The sequence below is a fragment of the Anolis carolinensis genome, chromosome 2, assembly GCF_035594765.1.
Source record: "Anolis carolinensis isolate JA03-04 chromosome 2, rAnoCar3.1.pri, whole genome shotgun sequence".
Taxonomy (NCBI): domain Eukaryota; kingdom Metazoa; phylum Chordata; class Lepidosauria; order Squamata; family Dactyloidae; genus Anolis; species Anolis carolinensis.
In genome coordinates, this window is record NC_085842.1 from 95,022,498 (window position 1) to 95,041,167 (window position 18,670).

General features: G+C 42.0%; 1 protein-coding gene and 1 long non-coding RNA gene across 2 annotated transcripts in view; both read left to right on the forward strand.

Annotated features, from left to right (window-relative positions):
- The window catches only part of LOC134296132 (uncharacterized), a 50,818-nt gene that overhangs the window by 21,112 nt on the left and 11,036 nt on the right, over window positions 1–18,670 (forward strand). The window lies entirely within an intron of this gene.
- Window positions 12,598–18,670, forward strand: part of LOC134296131 (uncharacterized) — a 220,328-nt gene continuing 214,255 nt past the window's right edge. Inside the window, exon 1 of the mRNA XM_062970260.1 lies at window positions 12,598–15,728. Within this exon, the coding sequence (XP_062826330.1) occupies window positions 14,306–15,577 (1,272 nt within the window). The 5' untranslated portion in view covers window positions 12,598–14,305 and the 3' untranslated portion in view covers window positions 15,578–15,728. The remainder of the gene's footprint in view (window positions 15,729–18,670) is intronic.

Consider the following 18,670-nt stretch of genomic DNA (forward strand, 5'->3'; position numbering starts at 1 on the left):
GGAAGGAAGGAAGGAAGGAAGGAAGGAAGGAAGGAAGGAAGATACCGAAATTAAGATCTGTGTTAATGTATGGCCCTATCTACACTGGCAGATAATGCAGTTTCAGGATGCATTGAACTGAAATGAAAGTGTAGATAGGGCCTCTGAACTTGTATTGAATGATTTAAATTTTTGCCCGAGTTCCTCTTGTGCATTTCTAACTGCAACTTGTGAAAAAGCTTTAGGAAAGGATTTTAGGACTATTTCACCTGTTCTCTCTTGTATGCTCCATAGGTATAAGGGTGCTATATAGTGATCTCTTTTAAAAGCCAGCCATTTGTCAAGTTACAAAGAAAGAAACAGGAATAAAATAAAACTGCTCTCTAAAAATAAATGAAACAAAAAACCCCTATGATTTTTTAAAAAGCAACATATCATTTTCTCCACATTACCAGTTGCTGAAAGCTCTCCAAGTCCTTCCTGCACAAAATGCTAGGGAACAAAATAATTGCATAATTAGTAATGAATCTCACACATCATGGAACTGATTTTTTAAAAAAACCTCAGAGCAAGTACAAAATGTTTTGCTTCACTACTTTGAAGTGGCAATACAGTGTTGCAAAAGAAAGGCGGGAAGGAAGTAAGGAAGGAAGGAAGAACAACTACTCGCCATACATCCATTGGTATATTATGAAATCCTTGAAGACTCAAAATGAATCTCTGGTATATCTGGCTCATAAGATAGCACTAGCACTATTCATCACTTATCACTATTGCTTTGTGATATGTGTTGAATCAACACATGGAATGGGTACTGTGCTAGTCCCAATCATTCTATATTCATTTCCACTCTCTCAAGTGGAAAGTGAGGGGTCTAAACAGAAGAGTTTTTGCAAATGGAAGTTGTCCGTGCTATTGGGGAACCTAAAAAAAAACAAACCCCAAGGTTCCCAATTGTATTGAGAGCTTTGATATGTAGGAGAAGCTCTCTCATTCAGACTTACTATTCTGCTTATGAGGACAATGAAGATGGAGAAGAGCAAGAGCAATATTTCCTCTTCCATTAATATTGGCTCAGCACAATAGTACTTGAATAGGCCTATTGTCTTCCTTTTCTAAGAAAAACAGGCTATAAACTATGCCTTCGAAGATAGTTCGGAAGCTTCAACTGGTTCAGAGATCGGCAGCCAGATTACTAACAGGAGCCCCGTATAGGGAGAGATCCACTCCCATGTTGCAGCAGCTCCACTGGCTGCCGGCCTGCTTCTGGGCTAAATACAAAGTGCTGGTCATTACCTTTAAAGCACTAAATGGCTAGGGTCCAGGATACCTGACCGAACACATCTCCTCTTACAAACCAGCTTGGGCGTTGTGGTCAGTAGAAGAGGCCCTGCTATCAGTCCCAACCCCATCTCAAGTATGGCTGGTGGGAATGAGAGAGAGGGCCTTCTATTTTTTATTTTTTTAATTTTTTTTATTAGTAATAAATTTAAAGATAAAAATAAAATAAAAAATACATGGAAAGTGGGAGAACAATATGGGTAGAGAGAAAGAAAGAAAAAAAATGAAGGAAAAAAAAATGAAAGTAAGAACAAGGAGAGAAAAAAAAGGTATGTGGGAGGGGTTGACTTCCATCTAATCCTTGGTGTTTGTATTGTGACTTTCTGTATTTTAGTAATTTATAGTTCAAACCATCTTCTTCCCCTTTGTCTCTAATATTTTCTTGTTGTTCTTGTCATTTCAAATTATAAGCTCTATTTTAAGTTGATTAAAATATTCTTTTACCATGTAGGGCCTTCTACATAGTTGCCCCCCACCTATGGAACTCCCTCCCTAAAGAAATAAAGCTGAGCCCCTCCCTCCTCTCCTTCAAAAAACAACTGAAGACCTACATATGCTTACTAGCATATGGAGAGGAGGAGGATTAATTAATGAAAGATCACTACTGGGCCACTGGTTGAGAACTATTTCAGATTTGGACTCTCCTAGTCCACGCCAACCCAATGATCATTGTTAGACTACACAACCAACCCCCACTATTTTATGAACTCTAGTTGGCTTTGCAAATTAATATGGATGTTTGCTTAGATTTTATGCTATTATACAATTTTGTTTGACTACATCTAGTTTAATTTATTGATGTTAGATTTAATGTAATGATGTTAGGTTTCAATTTAATGTTAGGTTTTTAATGTTATTAATGTTTTAAGGTTTTAATGTTTTTAATGTTATTTCCATATGTGGGGTTTCTCTGGGATTTTATGTCAGTATTTGTTTGTTTTACGGAGACATTGAATGTTTGCCATTGTATGTTGGAATTTGCCCTGAGTCCCTTTGGAGAGATAGGGCGGAATACAAATAAAATTGTTTATTATTATTATTATTATTATTATTATTATTATTATTATTATTATTATTATTATTATTGTATGACACAGCAAACAAGATAGATATGCTGGATTTTGTTTCACAAAATCACAAGTTGAACACTTCCCAAGTGTCTAGGACTGTGTGATGTATTTTCGTATGATGCGTGCAGATCCCAGTAGGGTGGCCTTTTGCAGTTATATTGTTTTTTTTAATTTTTGATATGTTGAATTTTTTGTTCTCTGGGCTTTGTCCCTGTGTAAGCCACCCAGAGTCCCTTTGGGGAGATGGAGGTGGGTTATAAAAATAAAGTTGTTGTTGTTGTTGTTGTTGTTGTTGTTGTTGTTGTTGTTATTTTATTGTATGACACAGCAAACAAGATAGACATGCTGGATTTCATATCACAAAATCACGAGTTGAACACTTCCCAAGCGTTTAGGACTGTGTGATGTATTTTCGGATGATGCGCGCAGATCTCAGTAGGGTGGCCTTTTGCAGTTGACAGATCGTAATTTTGTCAATGTCTATTGTTTCCAAATGCCGGCTGAGATCTTTTGGCATGGCACCCAGTGTGCCCATCACCACCGGGACCACCTGCACTTGTTTCTGCCAGAGTCTTTGAAGTTCAATCTTGAGGTCCTGATAGTGGATGAGTTTTTCCTGTTGTTTTTCTTCAATGCGACTGTCACCTGGGATGGCAACATCAATGATCCAAACCTTGTTCTTTTCCACAACTGTGATGTCTGGTGTGTTGTGTTCCAGAACTTTGTCAGTCTGGATTCGGAAGTCCCACAGTATCTTTGCGTGCTCATTTTCCAATACTTTTGCAGGTTTGTGATCCCACCAGTAATTTGCTGCTGGGAGGTGGTACTTGAGGCATAAGTTCCAATGGATCATTTGGGCCACATAGTTGTGCCACTGTTTGTAGTCTGTCTATGCAATTTTCTTACAGCAGCTGAGGATATGATCAATGGTTTCATCGGTTTCCTTGCAGAGTCAGCATTTTGGGTCATCAGCTGATTTTTCGATCTTGGCCTTAACTGCATTTGTCCTGATGGCTTGCTCCTTGGTTGCAAGGAACAGGCCTTCTGTCTCCTTCTTCAGTGTCCCATTCATGAGCCATAGCCAGGTCTTCTCCTTATCAGCTTTTTCTTCAATTTTGTCAAGGAACTTTCCATGCAATGTTTTGTTGTCAGCTCTAGTTTGTAGTGCGGTTTTCTTGTACTGTTTTTTTGTATGCTGTGCTTTGAGAGGTTTCTGATTTTTGACTTCAATCAAAGCAGGATCTTCACTTTGCTTTACATATTCTGCTAGGACATGTTCTTCTTCTTTGACTGCTTGTTTTACTTGTAAGAGTCCTCTGCCGCCTGATCTTCTAGGCAGATATAGTCGGTCAACATCACTGCGAGGGTGCAGTGAATGATGAATGGTCATGAGTTTTCTTGTTTTTCTGTCCAAATTGTCCAGTTTCGCCTGTGTCCAGTTTATAATGCCAGCAGTATAACTTATGACAGGTATGGCCCAGGTGTTAATGGTGTTGCCTCCATTGAGCTTGCTTTTGAGAATTTTTTTTAACCCTTTGTGTGTATTCTTTGCTGACCACAGTTTTCATATGTTCATGCTTGATGCTGTCCAGCTGTAATATGCCCAGATATTTATAGGCCTCTGGCTGCTGACACTTTATTGTTTGGCCATTAGGCATATTTTTTTAAATTATTATTATTATTATTATTATTATTATTATTATTATTATTATTATTATATTTAAAGAATACCAGCTCCATGCACCCAAGGTTGTTTCTCTAACATCAGGCTTTTTTTTGCTTTTGGAACTGTGTGTGTGTAGGAGGTTTTTCAAATGCAATGTGCAATATTGTAGATGATATTGCAGTTTAGGAAAATAGGCTAACACCATGTAATGGGCTAACCACCTAGGCAAATCCTAGCTAACCATCAAGTAAACATCCAGTAAAAATGAATATGCAATCATGTCTCCCCGATCAAGCATTTAGGTTTCTGGTTCGACAGATTTGATATAAACCCCCAAAATGTATTGATGATGAGATCCCTGACCTCCTCAGAGATTAAATATGTAATTAAGGCTTGTCTACACTTTCCAAAAACCGGATTCACCATGAATACACTGCTAGTAGTCTTCATGATGCATTGTGACTTCTGCCAAGTATCCCAGGTTTTTTTTGTTTCACCTGATTATGCCCTGCTTTAAGCAAAGTTGGGGGATGTTCCAGAGTTTGCTGGAAAATCCAGAGTATTATGGCAGTCCGGACAGTTGGACTGGGCCTGCTTTAGACCCTTTTTTTGTCTTTTCCTTAGACACAGCTACCATGACCCTTTTCTTGTGCTGATGAGTACAGAAGATGGATCGGTCCAATGTTTTTGCCACTCCCTATCAACTACACAACTCCATCTGAGTACCTGGCCATCACCTGTTATAGTGTACCCATGTGATCAGCAGGAAGAAGGCGAGAGCAAACCCTCTCTTTTTTCTAATTGTGCAGACACCCCATTCTGACATCAGCAGATGCAATGGGTGATGGCTAGGCAATCGGATAGAGTTCTATGGCTGGTGGTACAAGGTGACCACTCATCAGAGCCAATGCAGGTCTGTGCATTTTGGACACAAGTCCTGGATACATTAACTTGAAGGCCCAGTTCCAACATTTAAACATGAGTCCATTTGAGGGTTTAATTGTTCTATAAGCTTCATTCATGGACTCTTGCAGGAACCAACCCTAGAAAAATTGGGCACTTTAATCCCAAATTCAGTGGTTTGACTCTTGGACTAAGTTTCCAGGGGACCAGGTTACAAATCCCCTCTCAGCCATGGAAACCACTGGGTGATCTTGGGCAAGTCATCCTCTCTTAGAGGATTGCTTAGAGGAAAGCAATGGCAAACTTTCTCTGAACAAATCTTGCAAAAAAAAAAAAATGGTAGGGTTGCCTGTTGGTCACCATAAGATGAGCATGTTTTGGGGGCACACAATAAACATTACTGTCCATCATTATTTTCAGCTACCACCACAACAACATGGGATTTAGGTATCATCATCACCATCAATTTGTGACCAAACGCCCCTTACCATTATTCCATCTTTTCCCCTCACCATTAAGGAGAGCATCCTGCCTTTTGACTGGGAGTGGAAGAAGCCCTCTGCCTGAAAGCCCCTTAGTGCCTCAGTTCAGTAACCAGCCTTCTTGCGTCTTTCATCTGCAGGGTTAGGACTGTTGGTGCAGAAAATCAAAACATGGAAGAGATAAGCATCAAGAAGATTCTAAGATGTCTGTGCAAGATCATTACTCATCATCAGCAATATATGCAGGCAGCAGCTCTATAGATTTTATATGTCATTCCTTTAATTGAGGCACTGGATACTTTAAAAAAAATGTTGTAATTGATGAAGTGCAGCCTTGGGAGTTATGGTAGTGAATCTGTCTTTGTCTTCTCAGTGAGCAATTTCATGTTATGTATAGTTGTTCAGCTCTTGTTTACCAGGAGAGGGAGTGGGAGGACTATAGAGTAGGGGGGAACTCTTCAGACACCATTTATTCTCTTCAGTTGAAACCCAAGTGCTTATGCTGTCATCACTGAGCTGAGAACACAAAGCAAGCATGACTAAGTTGAACAGAGAATGGCTTGCAAACGTGTGGTGGGCAAGCAAGAAAGAGAGGCATGCTATGTTTTCCTACATTTTATATGGTGATAAGGTGGAATGCCAGCCTTTTCTTCAAATTATTTACTGAGGACTCCAAGTTTTGACAAAGACTTTTGATCAATAAGAGATATTAGAAAGGAAATGTTTGCTTCAGGTCATTTCAGCAGATCCTAGGGCACATCTGTGAGGCATTTAGCAAAAGAGCTGTTATTTGAGTTATCGAGGCTTGCAACCACCCACTTCTTTTCAAAGAGATGCTTTTCCTCTCTCCCATTGCTGATCTCTCTGTCTCTCTGTGTTGGAACACTCTGTCTCTCTATAACAGATGCACCCACATTCTTTCATTCTTTTTCTGTGTCCCATTCCAGACTTTAAAAAGAGATTTTAGGTCCTTTTGGGATGACCACAAACATTATGGCTAAATAAAAATCTTGTTTCAATTGAATTAATGTAATTTACATAAATGTCCAATTTTTTTTCATGTCAGGAGCAACCTGAGTTGCTTCTGGTGTGAGAGAATTGGCCATCTGCAAGGACATTCGCCAGGGGACGTCCAGATGTTTTGATGTTTTTACCATCCTTGTGGGAGGCTTCTCTCATGTCCCCGCATGGAGCTGGAGCTGATAGAGGGAGCTCATCCGTGCTCTTCCCAGGTGGGATTCGAACCTGGCAGCCTTCAGGTCAGCAACCCAACCTTCAGGTTACAAGGCTTTACCCCATTACGCCACCGGGGGCTCCTAATGTCCAATTAGTAAAGGTAAAGGGTTTCCCCTGACATTAAGTCTAGTCATGTCCAATTCTGGGGGTTGGTGCTCATCTCCATTTTTAAGCTGAAGAGCCGCCGTTGTCCGTAGATGCTCCTAGGTCATGTGGCTGGTATGATTGCATGGAGTGCCATTAGCTGGATGCATGCAGAAGTGATTCTGTTTGCAGCCAGGCTTGGTGGTAGTAGTGGTGGTGGTGGTGGTGGTGGGGCACTGCTTCTCCTTGACCTCTCAGTCGACAAGTCACAAGGGGGAAGCCACGCTGGGAAGGGAGGGGGATTTTCTTCTTCTTCTCCAGCTGGAGAAGAAGCAGAAAGCCGTGCTGGGGGTGGTGGTGGTTTTTTCCTTCTGGGAGGGAAGTGGTGCCCCCCTCCCAGAATTAGCCAGCCTTGACTTGGTGGAGAGATGTGGCTTCCCAGCTGCATCAGGCAGAGGCTGGCACGTTCACTAGTCTCAGCCTGACAGAGAGGCAAAATCAAGGTTTAGGCACGCGATTGTAGTGCACCATCTAATGTACTGTAATGCACATCTCCATTTTGGCTAGGCAGTTTAGCCAAAAAAGGTGTGTATTACATTTGAGTAAATACAGGTGAGTTCAATTTCTACTTGTTGAAACCAGTAACTGGTTTTAGGCATGTGTGTGAATTAGGACATGTGCACATGCAGCAATACATAAATGATAACTGTGAAATAATGGTAGATATAGCATCGTATTTTGAGAGCCAACATGGTGTAGCGGTTTGGATGTAGGACTAGGACACTGGGAGACCAGGATTCAAATCCCTGCTCTCCTGTGGAAACTTACTGGATGCCTTTTGGCAAGTCACACTCCCTCAGTCTCAAAAAAGGCAAGGACAAACTTCCTTTGAAGAAATCCTGCCAACCCCCCCCCCCCCCCCCCCCCGGAAAGTTTGCCTTAGTTTTGCCATATATCAGAATTTTTTTTCCTGGATTATAAATGCCGTTTTCTAATTGGTTCTGTTATGAAACATGGGGAAAGTTTATTAAATTGCAAACATTTTGTTTTTGAGGGACATCCTGCAGCACATTTTGCTATAGATTTTCAATGAATATCTCATAGAGTTTCAACCAATTCAATATAGTTTGTGGCAGCCACAAAAATAAAGTTTCTGGAGTATAACAACTACTTTCAAAGTAAGTACCACACATTTAAACAGGAAATAACACTTTCAAACCAGGAACAGAATTGTTTCAAATTTTATTACATAGTGTAATATTTCAAATAATTAATTGGCAAGATGGGTGTGACGAGACCTAAATTTGCACTATTATGTACATTTATATCTCAACCCTAATTATTCATAGTATCAAGTAGATGAAATCAGATGTAATTTTTTGAGTACCTATGAATAATGCTTTTCTGTCACTAAATTGTTTAGATAAGTTTGCTGAAGAAAAATGGGGTTGGACCTTTACATCACAAGAACAAAAAATAAAAGAGTGGTGCTTGGCAAGGTTACTTTTTCAGAATACTGCTCCCAAAATGTCTTGCCTAGCAAGACTACTGTATCTTGCACACCACAAACTTGTATTGTTGAAGCAGCGTGGATATTAATTTTGACAGATTTATTTGACTGATTGATAAATTGGTATTTTACTTTTTCTCCAAGGAGCTCAAGGAATCCATAGTCCTCTTTTCCTGTTTTAATCCACTGTAGCTAGCAGGCAAGAAATGATATTGAGGAGCAACAAAGGTTTGGGTCTGCGTGGGTGAGTGGGTGGAATGATCTTGTGTCAAGATCAGCCTTGCCTGCCTGCTACCCTCTCTTCAATTTGCAGATACCAAAAATAGACTTAAAATGGAAATAAATAGATATATTAGAGGGGAAGCATAGAACTTTAGTACTCACAGGAATTTTTCTCATACTTTCTCCAGCACTTTCTCCTCTGTGAAAGAAGGATAATTTTGTCTCAGAAGTTTTCTTTAGAGAGGCAAGGAATGGAAAACAATTGCTGCCATAATGGTTGAATAGTGTCTTATGTATATCATAAACATGGATAAATGAAAAGCTACATTTTGAGGTGCATCCACTCAACCCAGAAGAGTCCAAAAAGCTAGACATGTGTATGTGTGTCAGTTCACCAGGGCCCCATCTCCACTGATCATTTAATGCATTTCGAAGGTAGCTTCAAAATGTTGTGGCTGGGCAATGAATGCCCACAAAAGCATGCAAAAGAAAGCCCTTAATACATATCAGTCCTCTTTGACAGGCCTATTGACGGGCGGGCGGTGGGCCTGTGCGTGTGCGCAGGCCTTCCAATCGACCGTGTGGTCAATTGGAAGGCCTGCGCACACGCACAAGCCCATCGACAGGCGGGCGGTGGGCGAGGAGTCCTCTGACAGTGAGGGAGAGCAGGAGAGTGGCCACGCAGATGGGTGGCTGGGCCTTCCGCCACTGGCGCCGATATTTATCAACAATTTGTTTGGGGAGAGGGCGGCAAAATTTGGGAGGGGCGCCATAATTCTGGTCACCTACTCCCGAAAATTACCTCGGGACAGCTCTGCTTCCAGCTGTTGTGAGAACTGCAAAACTAAAGATTCTGGGGGAAATGGGGTGGGAGTGGTAAAAGAGTCTGCTGTTCTGATAATGGAAAAGCATTTCAGCACCGTGCCAGCTTTTTAACCAGTACCCACTACCCACAACTGTCTTGCCTGCATGAATAAACAGCATGTAGTTTTTGTGAAAGAAAGCAAAATATATACAGTATAATGTTCATTCCATACTCTTCAGGCTGTCATTTGGGATGTCTACCCAGAAATCATTTTAGCAAAGTCTGTAGCTGTGGTTACAGAACTGCTAATGCTGGATCGGCTCTTGTATGTGAGTTTTTGTCTTCTTGAATCCAGTTTGACGTAGGGACTGGGTGCTGGACTAGGGAATATGAATCCTTGCTCAGTCAAGGAACCCACTGGATAATCCTGGGCAAGTTGCATTCTTGCAGCTTAGAAGGAAATCACTGGCAAACCTCATCTGAATAAATCTTGTCAAGAAAACCTTGTGATGGAGCCCCTATAAGTCAATGTTGACAAGAAGGATATACCATCAGCAGTATTTTAGTTTTGTCTGCCATACCTGATCACCACACACCAGAAAGGACATTGAAGAGCTGGAAGAGGTATAGAAAAGATTCAACCAGTAATAAAAAACTGGATAAATGATAGAAAGGTTACAGTAGTTGGATGTGTTTTAGTTGGGAAAGCAAGGAACAACAGACATAGCAAAGGTGTATAAAATTATACTTAGAGTAGAAAGACAGGAAGACATTTATTTCTCATAACACTGAATAACGGCGTTATCCAATGAAGCTGAATGGTAGGAGATTTATGATGGCACAGTTAGACTGAGGAATTCCCTGCCACAGAATGTGATAGCATGAATGCAGATGGGTGTAAAATGGATTACACAAATGAATAAAGTTATCAATGGCTACTAATGATGGTGACTGCATATGATGATAATGTCAAGCAGAGGCTAGATGGCTATCTGTCGGGGTGGGGGTGGGGGCTTTGAATGCAATTTTCCTGCTTCTTGGCAAGGGGTTGGACTGGATGCCCCATGAGGTCTCTTCCAACTCTATGATTCTATGATTTTATATATTGTACCGTCCAACTTTTCACAGATGAAAATTGAGACATGTGTTGTGGAGCCATATCAAGTTATTTATGAGGAAGACCATACAAAACTACTGGGGGGGGGGGGGTTGCAAGAACTTCTAGGAATTTATGTATTGTATTTCAGAAGGGCAAGGCTTCATCCTCCATCTCTCCACTCCTCCTTTTTGCTGAATTAATTGAGTGCTCAGTTCAAAGCAACTCAGGCAAGTCCAGGATGGGAGGAGGAGAAGGAAACCAGGACATTTTGAAAGCAAATAAGAACGTGGGGTGGTAAAGGGTTATTCCTGATAAAACCAGAATGGTTAGAGATATGGAAGGGTCACTTTGTGGGTTTTCTATAAGTATCTGGATGGCCACCATCAGCCTTACCTGCTATGACTCTTCTTAAGGTCTTATGTACTTCAACATTGTTTCCAAGCAACATTAATGTAGTCTCACTGGGTGTAGCTTTTTGGGCTGGTATGTATGTTCTGACTGTGTGTGTGTGTGTGTGTGTGAGAGAGAGAGAGAGAGGGGGGGGAGGAGGGAGAAAGTGAAGTGACTCTATACTGCATGAAGTTGTCATGCTAATAATTTGGGCCAAGCAGCAGCTAGACAGGCAAAAGCCAACAGGAGTGGGATAGAACGAAGAAAGAACCGCTTATCACTGTGAACCAGGAAATGGCTTTGTGAAGGAAAGAGGCTGCTGAATAAATAAAACAAAATGCATCCAGCAAACAGGCTACCCTTTCCTTTTAGCCCTGCTGCTCCAGGCACTGAATTGCATTTTACGCATATTAGCAAAGCCACTGTTGCTCAGAGATACCATCACTCTGGGTAGCAATTGCTGAGATCAGGGGCAGTCTCTCCCTCCGCTTTTGCCGGAAGCAAAATTACCTTCAAAATTAAATGTTCTTTTCCCACAGACGGACTCGGTTCTTTATGCTGGAGCAGAATCTGTCAGTGTGAGAAAGTTGCCCAGCTTTCCTGAGAAAACAAATTGTGCCATTGTGTGTCTCATTAAGCTATTTTAACTATAGCAACTTCCTTTCAGGGTGGAGTACAGGAAGCCCCCAATTTATGAACAAGATAGATTCTGTAGGTTTGTTCTTAAGTTGAATTTGTTTATAAGTTGGAACAAGTACATTTTATAGTGTAACTCTACACACTGGCTTTGGATAGCACAGCAAAGGGTAACACCCCTGTGGCGTTTCTTTTGCTGTCTATGACCCTGTTCAAAAGATTTCACCTCACTTTCTATACCTATGAGAATTGGATTTTGAAAAATTGGCCTGTTGTGGAAAAAAGGATTGGTGATAAAGCTTCAGTTGAGACACCCTTTTTCCTATGATAACTCTTTCAGGAGTGGATTTTTCTTCCTAGGGGTAGATTTCTCTCACTTCCTGTTGTCTCATCCCCGTTCTTAACTAGGAGTCATTTGTAAGTTGGATGTTTGTAACTTGGGAACTGCTTGTTTGTAGAATCCTCAGCTGGAAATTCCATAGGACATAGCCATAGCAGTTAAAGTGGAATCATGGTGTTATACCTTTGTAGAATGGAAGAGCGCTACCTACCATAGAAATAATCTGCATGTTTACCCAGAAGTTGTAGGAAAGTATGCATAGCATTACAGCCTCAAGGTTAAAATATCCAGAATAGATCTCCACCCATATTTAGAATCCTCAGTGCTCCTTATGCCCAACCAGGAGTTGTACCAGGGTAGCGATCGAAATGTTTTATTTGCTGCAGGAAAGATTTGACAAGACAATAGATTCCTTGAAGCTTGCTCACTGCAGAAATCAAGAATTGAAGGATCTATATTAGTAAAGCAGCCCATCACAACTTTATAGTCCAGGGAATCAGAAAAGATATTTCTGGAGGATCAAACAGGTTGGTCTCTGCAATGATCTGAGTGGGCTTTTTATTTTCTCTCATAGAATTGCAGCATGCCCATCACTATGACCCAGGCGACCAGTATTTGAACCCATCCTCAACCATGAAAGCCCACTGGGTGGCCTTGAGCATGTCACATTCTCTCTGCATCAGAATAAGGCAATGTAAACCAAGAAATTGCTGTGACATGTTGGCCTTAGGATTGGTATAGGTTGGAAACATCTTCAAGGCACACAATAACAACAGCAGAGGGAGAGCAGAACTCAACAACGAATGAGTTGCCCCAGAGATGAGAGTTGTAATCCACAAAGAAAAATGTTCCCATTTCCTCGATTCTCCTGTTTCTAAAGAAAGGGCTGTAGGTCTATTTTATAGGGAAAAGCTATAGAGGACAGTCTTTGTCCTTTTTGGGATAGCATGTTCATCCTGGGAACAGCACAACCTGTCTTGTCATATACTTGTTTAATTCTATTTTCCCTGATTTTCTTATAAATCTCACTTAATGTCTCTTTCTGCACATTGACAAAGCATATAAATGTGTACACTTCAAAGAAGCACAATATGTTCAGTGACACAGCTGAATGCGTTCTTTAAGTTATCCAGAATTCATTGCACAGCTTTCATTTCAGCTTATCAGCTAGTTCATATTTTGGACTTGGACAAATGTACCGAAGAATGAGGCTGAATCCTTTCCCACCCAAGCAGCATTGAAATAGCTGTCAACATTATATTAAAACTTTGCTACAGCCAAGCAAACTAAAATCTTGACTGGCCATTTCTTCTCTGGAAAAATCAGTACCTTGTCTGTTATCCCTGAAGGAGTCTTATCAGCATTTCTAGACATTGTTGTCCACAGATTCCAGCACATTTAACATTGCCAATGTCTTATCTCATTGAGCACCAGCACAAAATTATATCTATATTTCTGCACTATGAACTCATCCATCCATGGTGGGTTGAGGCAGTGTAGCAGAAAAGCATGAAAAGTTTTGATTTAGGTAATAAGATTAATCACAATCAGGCAACAATATCTTCAATGGATAACTTCACTGCATCCTCCCTCTCTCCCTCCCTCCTTCCCTTCCTTCCTTCCTTGTTGAATATCTTAGTGCTAGAAATAAAGCCTCAAGAAATCAAGCAACTAGCCCAAGACTGCAGGATGAATTGACTGTAGAAACAACCTGAGTCACAAAAAGTTATGCTGCAAACTATTATGGTTCCTTAAGATACCACAGATCTGTGGGAAGGAAGCAGTAGAAACTGTGCTGCCCTCGCAATGTTGGTGCAATTCCTAAGGAACACAGCTAATGGTGAGGAATACTGGGATTTTCAGTTCAACAGTATCTGAGGGACACACAGTTTTCACCCGTTCTATTAGTAGTGGTAGTAATAGTAGTAGTAGTAGTAGTAAATAAATAAATAAACTTTATTTGTATCCCATCCCAACTCCCATCTGGGGACTCAGGATGGCTTACAACATGGAGGCAACAATTTGATATTTTATTTCGTCTATAATCTAAATCTATTAGCCCCAACTAGAGTAAACTCATTGAAACAATTAGTATTTCCCATTGTAGATAATGTACATATATTCTATTGATTCAGTGGGTCTACTCTCATTAGGAGGAATGAAATGATTGAGACCTTTGTTGTTATGAACTCCCATGGCTCTCTTAAGAGTTTAAAGTTCATCACTAGGCTGGCTTCCTGTTTGGTAATTATGAGATCATAAACCAGGCTTATGATCTCATCACTTCTGGGATTAATGTTTTTAAGCATGTAGAATAACTGGGAACACAAAGGTGATCTAATATAAATTGCTGCCATGCAGGAATACTAACTATCTAACTATATACTAACTATATTTACTAACTATCCTTTGCAGTACATACAGGAAACAAAGCAAAATAAACAAATACACAAAGAGGTGGTTTGTTGCAGTCTGCACATAAAGTGCGTACATATTACTTAACTGTACAAAGATCCCACTTGGCCACCACGCTCACCAAGAGATGCAACAAAAGCAAAACATTCCCATCACATGCACCAGCTGTGGCATGTTCCGCTTTTTCACACAAAAACTAGACAACTACATCTGCTCCAAATGCAAACAGATGACTCTGATGGAGCAGAGGATCCAACAGCTCGAGCACCGTATTAAGACCCTTAAGGACATTCAGGCACTCGAGCTCTTCTTGGACACTGCACAACACGCTGCTGTAGATCAGCAGCCTGCATCACACCAACACCACCAAGACCATGATCAGGAACCTTATGGGGAGATCAACTCAAAGGTAGACAACCCTCAGGCTTGGAAGGAGGTCACCCATAGAAGGAGACGCAGGACCAGGCAGCCTCCGCAGAACTCCTCTGCTCAGCTGCATTTACACAACAGATTTGAAATTCTTACATCATTAACATACAATCAGGAAACACATCTTGTGGAGGACCACAGTTTCTTAGATACCACTCAGTGGACCACCCTGGATCAATGCGCAGGGGATAGCCCTGACGGGGACAGTGCATCACCACAGTCACACTTATGTAATCATGCAAATGCTCCATCCCCAATCATAGACCAGGAGCAACAGGAACATCCTTGGGAGAGTAATGGGCTCTCGGATGTATCTCAATGGATTGTCATTGATGAATGCACTGGGGATGTTGAGGAGGAGGACAACACTTTACACCTACATGATTCACTTCAACAGGAACACTCTTCAGGGGACATACACACTGTCTTGCACAAAAGGGACCCTGTCAATCCTCAAAGGAAACAGGTCTTGGTAGTAGGTGACTCCCTCCTTAGAGGAACGGAAGCCATCATTTCCAGACCGGATGGGATGGCTCGAGAAACATGCTGCCTCCCGGGGGCAAAAATACACCATATCACTCAGAGGCTCAGCAGGCTCCTAAAGCCCCATCACCCTCCCCACCTTATGTTGATACATGTAGGTACCAATGACACCGCTAGGCATACTTTTCAAAAGATCACAAATGATTTTCGAGCTCTGGGAACAAAGCTAAAACTGTATAATGTACATGTGATCTTTTCATCCCTCCTCCCTGTTGTAGGACACGGCTCTACAAGGGCCGGAAAAATAGTACAGGTCAATAACTGGCTCAGAAAATGGTGTCAAGAGGAGCATTTTGGCTTCCTTGACCATGGTCTACTCTTCCAAGAGGATGGACTACTGGCAAGCGATGGGGTGCATCTCACACAAGTAGGAAAACATCTTTTTGCACACAGACTCACAAACCTCATCAGGCGCACTTTAAACTAGATCCACTGGGGGAGGGGAACAACAGCCTGGCGAACACTATATTACCCACGACCACAGGGAACCGCCGAAAGGCTAAACGGAGGGCTGCACAAACACAGCAAGGACCAAGTACAGAGAGCACAATAATCCCAAATAAACAGTTCGAGGGGAGGTCACAGGGGCTTACATGTCTTTACACTAATGCTCAGAGCATGGGAAATAAGCAAGACGAACTCCAACTCCTAGCACAGCACCACACATACGATGTCATAGGCATCACTGAAACCTGGTGGGATGACTCCCATCACTGGAATTTAACCATTGAGGGCTATAACCTCTTTCACAGAAATAGAACAAAGGGGAGAGGAGGGGGAGTAGCTTTATATGTCAAAAACAGTTACGTTGCAGAAGAAATGCAAGACTGTAATCCGGGAAACCAGCTTGAAAGCATCTGGATAAGAATCAAGGGAACCGGGACTCAAAAAGATCTTGTCGTGGGTGTCTACTACAGACCTCCGAGTCAGGATGAAGGACTTGATGAAGCCTTCTGTCAACAGCTGACCAAACAGGCACAAAGAAGAGATATAGTAGTCATGGGCGATTTCAATTATCCCGATATCTGCTGGAAAACAAACTCAGCCAAGAGTACAAAGTCCAACAAATTCCTCACTTGCCTTGCAGATAATTTTATGGTCCAGAAGGTAGAAGAGGCAGCAAGGGGATCAGCAACTCTTGATCTAATCTTAACAAATGTGGAAGACCTGATCAATACAGTTGAAGTGGTTGGATCCTTAGGGGCAAGTGACCATGTGCTCCTGCAGTTTGCAATACAAAGGAATGCTGAAACTAAGACAAGTCAAACACGCTTTCTGGACTTTAAGAGAGCTGACTTCCAAAAAATGAAGGAATTACTGAGCGGCATTCCATGGACGCCGATATTTAAAAAAAAGGGAGTTAAGGATGGATGGGAGTTTTTCAAAAGTGAAATACTCAAGGCGCAAATGCAAACAGTGCCAACAAAGAAGAAAAATAAGACAAGTGCAAAGAAGCCAGAATGGATGTCCAAAGAACTTCTAACTGAGCTAAAGCTCAAAAGTGACATGCACAAGAAGTGGAAAAGGGGAGAAATCACCAAAGAAGAATTCAAACGTATAGCCAACACCTGTAGGGAAAAGGTTCGCAAGGCTAAAGCGCAAAATGAGCTCAGGCTTGCCAGGGACATAAAAAACAACAAAAAAGGCTTTTTTGCTTACGTTGGTAGAAAAAGGAAGAAAAAGGAGGCGATAGGGCCATTGCAAGGAGAAGATGGGGTGATGGCGACAGGGGACAGGGAAAAGGCAGAACTGCTCAATGCCTTCTTTGCCTCAGTCTTCTCAGAAAAAGAAAGCCATCTTCAACCTCAGCAACACGGAATGGACGAAGGATTGGGGGAAATCCAACCCCAAATAGGGAGACACGTTGTCCAGGAACACCTGGCCTCTCTAAACGAATTCAAGTCCCCAGGGCCAGATCAGCTACACCCAAGAGTACTGAAGGAACTAGCGGAAGTTATTTCAGAACCACTGGCAATTATCTTCGAGAGTTCTTGGAGAACCGGAGAAGTCCCAGCAGATTGGAGGAGGGCGAATGTGGTTCCTATCTTCAAGAAGGGAAAAAAGAACGACCCAAATAATTACCGTCCGGTCAGCCTCACATCAATACCAGGCAAAATTCTGGAAAAGATCATCAAGGAAGTGGTCTGCGAACACTTAGAAACAAATACGGTCATTGCTAATAGTCAACACGGATTTACCAAAAACAAGTCATGCCAGACTAATCTGATCTCTTTTTTCGATAGAGTTACGAGTTGGGTCGATACAGGGAATGCTGTGGATGTAGCGTACCTGGATTTCAGTAAGGCCTTCGACAAAGTCCCCCACGACCTTCTGGCAAACAAACTAGTAAAATGTGGGCTAGACAAAACTACGGTTAAGTGGATCTGTAATTGGCTAAGCGAACGAACCCAAAGGGTGCTCACCAATGCATCGTCTTCATCATGGAAAGAAGTGACAAGTGGAGTGCCGCAGGGCTCCGTCCTGGGCCCGGTTCTGTTCAACATCTTTATTAACGACTTAGACGAAGGGTTAGAAGGCACGATCATCAAGTTTGCAGACGACACAAAACTGGGAGGGATAGCTAACACTCCAGAAGACAGGAGCAGAATTCAAAACGATCTTGACAGACTAGAGAGATGGGCCAAAACTAACAAAATGAAGTTCAACAGGGACAAATGCAAGATACTTCACTTCGGCAGAAAAAATGGAAATCAAAGATACAGAATGGGGGACGCCTGGCTTGACAGCAGTGTGTGTGAAAAAGACCTTGGAGTCCTCGTGGACAACAAGTTAAACATGAGCCAACAATGTGATGCGGCTGCTAAAAAAGCCAATGGGATTCTGGCCTGCATCAATAGGGGAATAGCATCTAGATCCAGGGAAGTTATGCTCCCCCTCTATTCTGCCTTGGTCAGACCACACCTGGAATACTGTGTCCAATTTTGGGCACCACAGTTGAAGGGAGATGTTGACAAGCTGGAAAGCGTCCAGAGGAGGGCGACTAAAATGATTAAGGTCTGGAGAACAAGCCCTATGAGGAGCGGCTTAAAGAGCTGGGCATGTTTAGCCTGCAGAAGAGAAGGCTGAGAGGAGACATGATAGCCATGTACAAATACGTGAAGGGAAGTCATAGGGAAGAGGGAGCAAGCTTGTTTTCTGCTGCCCTGCAGACTAGCACACGGAACAATGGCTTCAAACTACAGGAAAGGAGATTCCACTTGAACATCAGGAAGAACTTCCTCACTGTGAGAGCTGTTCGACAGTGGAACTCTCTCCCCGGGGCCGTGGTGGAGGCTCCTTCCTTGGAGGCTTTTAAGCAGAGGCTGGATGGCCATCTGTCGGGGGTGCTTTGAATGCGATTTCCTGCTTCTTAGCAGGGGGTTGGACTAGATGGCCCATGTGGTCTCTTCCAACTCTACTATTCTATGATTCTATGATTCTAATACACAAAAAATTCATCCTCTGTTTAAAACCTTCCAAATAGAGTCCACTCTAAGGCAAGTTATTCCACTCTTGATCA